The sequence below is a fragment of the Falco peregrinus genome, chromosome 6 (assembly GCF_023634155.1).
Source record: "Falco peregrinus isolate bFalPer1 chromosome 6, bFalPer1.pri, whole genome shotgun sequence".
NCBI classification, from domain to species: domain Eukaryota; kingdom Metazoa; phylum Chordata; class Aves; order Falconiformes; family Falconidae; genus Falco; species Falco peregrinus.
Genome location: NC_073726.1, coordinates 25012719 through 25019706, shown reverse-complemented (window position 1 = coordinate 25019706; position 6988 = coordinate 25012719). Strand labels below are relative to the sequence as shown.

The 6988-nt window shown below is 48.3% G+C and overlaps 1 protein-coding gene across 3 annotated transcripts in view; it reads left to right on the top strand.

Moving 5' to 3' along the window:
* Positions 1 to 4324: 4324 nt before the first annotated feature.
* Positions 4325 to 6988, top strand: part of CAMK1D (calcium/calmodulin dependent protein kinase ID) — a 230461-nt gene continuing 227797 nt past the window's right edge. For 2 of the 3 annotated variants that reach the window (XM_055808000.1, XM_055807999.1), the window contains exon 1: positions 4325 to 4683. In XM_055808000.1, the coding sequence (XP_055663975.1) occupies positions 4592 to 4683 (92 nt within the window). In that variant the 5' untranslated portion in view covers positions 4325 to 4591. The remainder of the gene's footprint in view (positions 4684 to 6988) is intronic. The other variant, XM_055807997.1, reaches the window with a different exon arrangement.

Genomic DNA, 6988 nt, shown 5'->3' with positions numbered 1-6988 from the left:
AGCACAATACCCAAGAGGATTTCCTCCAAATTTCCAAACAGGTCACCTTGGGACAAAGGCTGGAACTACAGCGTCCCCACCCTTGAAAATGCCAAGAAATACTGTGAATGCATGAAAAATGAAAGTGAGTTTGGAGGAAATGTTTATCATGGTAGTCAAACCTGGCATCTAAAAAAAATTAAGACAGTTATTCATGCTGGAAAATTTGAAGATGCCTTGCCCCAGGATTTTGTTTCATCTTAGGTTTGTCCTAGAAGCTATGGAGCACCTGAGGTATCATTTTGTTTTGAGTTGCTTGCCAAGATCTACAATCGTGCCATGACAGCATTGCTATCAGTGTCCACAGGAACAGACCAGCACCAAATAACCTTGCTCCTGCTGTAGTGTAGTTTGCATGTGTATGTGCCTTGGTGTGTGAAACCAATAATGCACCTTCTCACTGGGACTAGTCTAAGTTTTATCTGTCGCAAGTGGAAAAGCCACTATCTGAGGTTGGTACGTGGTAGTAAAGGCAGCAAAGAACAGCTGTGTGCTTGAGTGTTGCTTGCTTTACATTGAAGCTGTCTGGCTTGGATGCTGGACGTTGCTGCCTTGCAAACTACAGCTTGCATGTGAGGTTCTAACCCTAAGCACAGGCATGGACATGCGTGTGCTTGTCTGTGGGGCTCAGACCTAGGCAGCTGAGCAACGGGCACGTTTCTGACATTCTTGCAGAAAGCATAAACAGTGCTGATCTGCAATTGCAAAGGAAGATTATATTGTATGACTCAGAAACAATGTTGTGAAAGAGATCCAACATTATAATATTTAAGCAGAAGAAAACCAGGCTGCAAGTGCAAGAGCTTGGAAAGCAGGTAGGACTCCTTCATTTATGCTCATTATAATGTAGTAAGCACAGTGCCCATATTAAGGACCAGCAGTGAGTGTGGCCAAGCACAGCCATACCATAGGTAAGCAATCCCAACATCAGTTGGAAGGACTGAAGTGGGAAAAATACAGGTTTTGGGTGGGTTTTTTTGTTTGTTTGTTTGTTTGTTTTGGTCTGGTTTTTTGTTTTGTTTTGTTTTACTTTATTTTCTTTTACATTATACAGTAAATATTACTCCCAAAATCCGATCACTTTATTCTGAAATAAAATGTCTCATAGAAAAGTTGATTTTTAATTTCTCCTCTAAATTTCCAATATTTCCAGAGGAAGTGGCTTTATAAAAAAATTGGAACTTGTACATCCCCAATATAAAGGTTTGGGGTTTTGTTGCACAGAGTGGTTGGGTGCACGTGCAGCATGTGTAGCCATATCAAATGCACATCAGCCATGGCAGCTCATTAGCTATTTTCTGATATACCCCTTGGCAGAGCTGCAGAACATGTTCAGGTAATGGGAGATTGCCACCGTGCAGCCACAAAAAGGGCCAGAATTGATGTTTTGTCGGCAGCCTAATTTCTGGCATTTCTGTGTGCTTCGTTTTACTGCTCTGTTAATGTTCTTGTAATCTAGTTGTATGTAATTAAACATGGAATGTAGCCGTACAAAGCCTCATGGCTGCAGGATGCCCTGCTACACACAGCCACTCCAGAGAGAACTTTTCATGTAAGATTTTCATTTTTTAAAAATACCTGTTCTTCAAATAACTACAAGAGCTTTGCAGGAGCTTGTCAATCAAGTGGGATTACAGACTCCCTAAATTCAGCCTGACATGACAGACTGTAATGACTCTGAAGGGGCTGTTATGGTCTATTGTGCCAGTGGTCCCTGCCTAATAAGAGCATCTCATGCACTCACTAAAACTGTAATGGCTCCAAAGATTTCTATATTACCAGTTGCTTCAAATACAAGTAATTTTATCACACACACACACCCCCAAAAAAAAGCACATTCATATGATGCTAAATGTGCACATTAAATAAGGTAAAGAGAACTTAGATTTACAGGATGACATGTACCTTTACCTTATGCAATTTTGAGGCTGAGAAATTGCAGCATCGGCAAGGTTATGAGCAATTTTAAGTAAAATTTTTGTCCGGTGAAACTGGGAATGGGAAAGTGAGTGATGCTCTCTGTGCAGTGAGATTTTAACATGTTGCTGTAGGGACCAATGCGACTTCATAAATAATAGTGGTGGATGGTTTTGGTATGCCTAGCTCCGTGATAAGTTATGGCAGTCATCTTCTGGATGGATGAAGCTCTTTGGCCTCCATCATGTTGGAGGTCAGGGCAGATGATCATATGTGCCCTTTCTGGCCTCAAAATCTCTCAGTCTTCTCCCAAAGACAGGAGGTCATGTTCGGTAGCCCCATTTGTTAAACCCAAATTACAGTACGGCATTTCTGATACCAAGTGATTTACCTGTGATAAAGAGAGAAAATATCACGGTGCTGCGGGTTGAAGGGAGGGTTGGCTGTGGTAGTCAGCTGCATCTTTTTAGGTCAGTCACATCTTTCATTTCCCAGGTATGCAGTGGCATGGAGAGCCTGCCTGGGGACTCCTGGTGGCACTACCGTGGAGCAGATCATAAGGATTGTGCAGGGAAGGAAATCCTGAAGGTAGCGAGAGGATGGGAAGAAGTCAGGAGCAGAAGGAAAATTGTTCAAAGTGCATTCTGTGTCAGCATATAAGCACCCATTGTAGGAAATCCCAAGCTATTTGGGCTGCCCATGTGGCTGGACAACCACGCCCAAACATCGTATCAGAGGGGTGCAGTAATAAATTGCAAGAGCTGACACGTGCAATGTCGAGAGGCTCTGCCCAGCAGAGGGGAGCATTGCCCAGACACCCCAGCCTGTTTTCCCAGCTTACACCATCATGCACCTCTGAACTCACACATCCACCACATCCCCTTTGAGCTAGGAGGCATAGCTCAGCCCCAACCCATGGAAAGCATCACAGGCTGATACCTTGTAAATTCCACTCATAAATTATGAGAAATCTAGAAAATCAGCTTCGCAAGTAGAATTGTAAGGAATCTGTTAAAGGACACAATGCATGTTCAACAGTGATGTGCATGCAGTCACATCTGTTCTTAAGTAAATGTTATTTAGCTGCTTGTATTAGGATTTCTTTCCAGGTACCTAATTTGATGATCAGGTTTGGAGCTGCCCCCGAGGCACAGGAGTGCCTGTACCTGCCGGCAGCAAGGCCCCTGTTTTAGTCACCTAACTTGGGTATGCTGGAAAAACTGCGCTTTTGTAGTGTCTTACATATTCTGAAACTGAAGACCAGAAACACCAACTATAACCGGATCTCATTTGGTCTAGACTATAATTTTCTCTGATGCCTCTGACAAATCCCGCCTGTCGCCCCACATCAGAGCGTGGCCGATGCCCGATGCGACGACGCTAGAGGTCTCAGTGTCACTGAGAAAAAGCTGTTTTTAGCAATAATCTCAGCAGGGCCACGCGTGTGTGTGCCAGGCCAGTGCCGTGCCCGGCTCGCTGCTGTGCCGGCAGGATGGGCACGGTGCCGGGGCTGGGGCCTCTGGCCAAGGCTGCGCAGTGCCCATCCACCTGCCTCTGGGCCTGGTGCTGCTCCAGGGGGTGACCCCCTTGCTTCGTTGGGTGCACCGAGGGCTGGGCTGGGTAAAGGTGGTCCTTGCCAAGGGCTGAGTTTTCTCGTCCCGGGAGTGTGTGTGTGTGCGCGCGGAAGGCAGGTGGGCACCTCCATCACTGCGCATCCCGGCGCAGCGCCGCGCAGCGCCCGGCCAGGCAGCACGGCCGCTTGTGGTGTGGCTTTTTAATTTTCTTTTTCTGCTTTCCGCCGCCCCCCCCCGTCCCCGTCCCCGTCCCCCGCCCTTTGCTTTTCCTCCCCTCCCGTTTGACGTGCGCGGTTTTGGTGCAATGCGAATTATCTTCAGTCATTCAGTCAGCAGGGGCAGCGCCAGGCAGCAGAGCAGCGGCAGGGCTGCCTCCTCCTTCTCCCTCTTCCTCCTCCTCCTCTTCCTCCTCCCATTGCCATAACAACCGCGCACAGCCGCTGCGCCCGCCGTGCCGGCGGGGCCGCACCGCACCGCTTCGCACCGCGCCGCGCCCGGGAGGCTAAGCATCCCACGGGGCCCCGCACGCCCCGCGCGGAGGGGGAGAAGAGAAACAGTGACCTCCCTCCCCCCCCGCCAAAAAAAAAAAAAAAAAGAAAAGAAAAAAAAAAGGGACTTTTTCGCAGGGGGGTGTCTATCGGGGACCAAAGTGACCCCCAGACGGGGGTGCGCGCAGCTGCTGCGAGGAGCGCGGAAGGAGGGAGGAACGGGGCAGCCCCGCGAGTGACTCCGGGGGGGGGGGGGGGGGGCACGGAGGAGGAGAGGAGAGGGGAGGGGAGGGGAGGGGGGGGTTAGAGAAAGTTGGGAGGAAATAGCCCGGGAGAAGTGACACTCGCGGAGCCCGGCGGAGCGCGGAGGAAATAAAAGCGGCGGCGGGCAGGAAGTGTGAGGAGGAGGAGGAAGGGGAGAAGAAGGAGGAGGAGGACGAGGAAGAAGAAGAAACAGCAGCAGCAGCAGCAGCAGCAGCCGCTGCTGCCGCCGCCGCGGCAGAAGAGAAAGCAAAAGCCGCCCGGGGCTCGGTGCCGCCCGGCCCGGCGTCCGCGGGGCTGCTCGCCGCGGCCATGGCCCGGGAGAACGGGGACGGTGGTGGCTCCTGGAAGAAGCAGGCGGAGGACATCAAGAAGATCTTCGAGTTCAAGGAGACGCTGGGGACGTAGGTGGCGGGGAGCGGCTGCGGGGGGCGCGGAGCGGGGCGGGCGGCGCCGTCCTTTCCCCGCGGGGCTGCGCGGGTCGTCCCGCGGGTGGGTGCGTGGGCGGGGGGTGGGGGTGGGTGTATTTTCGCTGTGCACCCATCGGTGCTGCTTCGCGCCCCGCTCATGCAGCCGAGCAAGAAGTCGGGGCGATCTGGAAACGTGGAGAAAAATACGACTGTGTGGCAGGAGCTGGGCTAACACCCCCCGCCTCGCCCCCGAAAAAAAGAACAAAAGGGGAAAAAGAAGTGTTTTAAAACGTTCATAGAATGAGGAGATGGGAAAAGGCTTTTTCTTGATAATGCAACTGTAAATAAATGCGGTCTGACTTGCATGCTTTTCCCTAAAGCCGATGGCTGCATCTATTCGTGGACAGACAAGCAGAAATCATGTGGATTGGATGTGTTTTAGCTACGATGCTGAACTGTTGTTGGGGTTTATTTCTGTTATTTATAGTGGCGGAGCATAAAGATTAGTAAAACGTTAGAGGTTGGGGTTTTTTTTTCAGAAGGCTGAGAATAAACATGCACAGATGGTGCAAGGGAGCGGGGTGCAGGCTGATGCTTTTTTGGCTGAGCAGAGAGTTTTATTTTTGTTAAAACAAATTTTCGCTGATAGGATATTGTAGAGGTAGAGAGCCGGGAGTGCTGAAGGAAGTCAGCATATGGGCTGCTCTATGTTTATACATTGTAATTAAAGTTCAGTAGTATTGGGGGTGCTCAAGGGTGCTCTTTATTGCTGTGTCCCCCCAGCTTTAATTGCAACTTTAAGTGTGTCTCAAAAGGGAGCATTGCTAATCCCAAGTAGTGCTCTTCATACTCTGCGTGCCGCTTCCAAAATACAGTTGAACGAGTTTTGACTGTAATATTTCAGTTTCTTTCTGCTTCCAAGGGAGGGCTCTCTATAAACAGAGTATTTCTGGTCCACCGCCTCACTGATTTCCTACAAACAGACTGCGAGTAAGAATCAGGCTGGTCATTTAATATGGAGGTGGGTCACGCAACTCCGTTGTGATAGCAGACAGCGTAGCCCTCAGAAAAACACCAACTTAGCAAATCAAATTAATGTCTTCCGGGTCTCTGAAGAAGTAAAGTGCAGTGCAAGAGTTAAGTGTTATTGCATATTATCATCACCTTCATCAAGTTTTTGCTGTCAGAATTTAATGCTGTGAGGGACGTGTCCCTACTTGTCACCTTAGACGTGCCATTCCTTTCCTGAGTGAAGAGGTATTAGGGAGGAAAGTCCTAATGTGACGAGATTTGTTAGAACAGCAGGACAGTTTGCTGTGGTTTCCATTGTACAACTCTCTGTCATCTTCCCTGCTGTTCTGTATGAAGCCATCTGCAAGGGTTAATTTATGCCGCTGAAGAGGTCCAGAAATAATTAATGTTGTGGCCTTGATCCGTACCCTGCTGAAGTTAATGGGAGCAGGTGTAGGTCCCATGGAGGGTAGAGCTGGTCAGAGTTAATAGTTACGCTTATTAGCATGGCTGTTGCAAATTAAATGCATTAAATATGGCCAATTATATGGCTCAAACTATTAACCACTGTCTTAGCCTCACAATTTGGTTAGTAAGTCCTTTCTGATGACAGTGGAAGCTGTGAAGTTTTTAAACTTAACAGTCATCTAGAAAGTTTTAGAAAATGAAAATAGCTGGATTATAAACCTGGGCCTGTATAAAGAAAACAGAGCTGTTTTCTTTTGCAGAACAACTGTATTAATTATGAATGTATGTGCATTTAACAGCTTACAGTTGCCTTCTGGTTTTGTATTCCCTATTTTCAGAGAGCAGGCTGATAATTAGATTTGAATCTGAGTTTTGGTTCTGTCCTTGCTGCCCACCGTGCAGCACCTGCAATTCCTGCCCGGCTGGTGTGACTTACCAGGGTGCGAAACTTCTAAAAAATTTAGGCCATCACTGTGCAAATCATTGAAGTACTTGTTCCATTCCCGCTGAAGGTGATGAAGGTCTGCTCACTGACTCGAGCAGCAGATACACAGGATGCAGAAGTCCAATTGATGGGACACATTCCTAGTTATTCATAGGAAAGTAGTTAAGCAGGAATTAAGCAGAAGTCTAAATACCTTTAAAGCGTCAGGACCAAACTGCTTTCCTGTGGCATTATTTAAGAGCAGAGATAAAATCTGCTTTGATCCCTCCTGCAGTGTAATGCTGAACCATGTTTGACAGCCATCAGTTGATCTCACCATCTAATAGATTTTTCTCTGGCATTGATGGTCTTGGAGCAAAAAACTTGGTGCGTCAG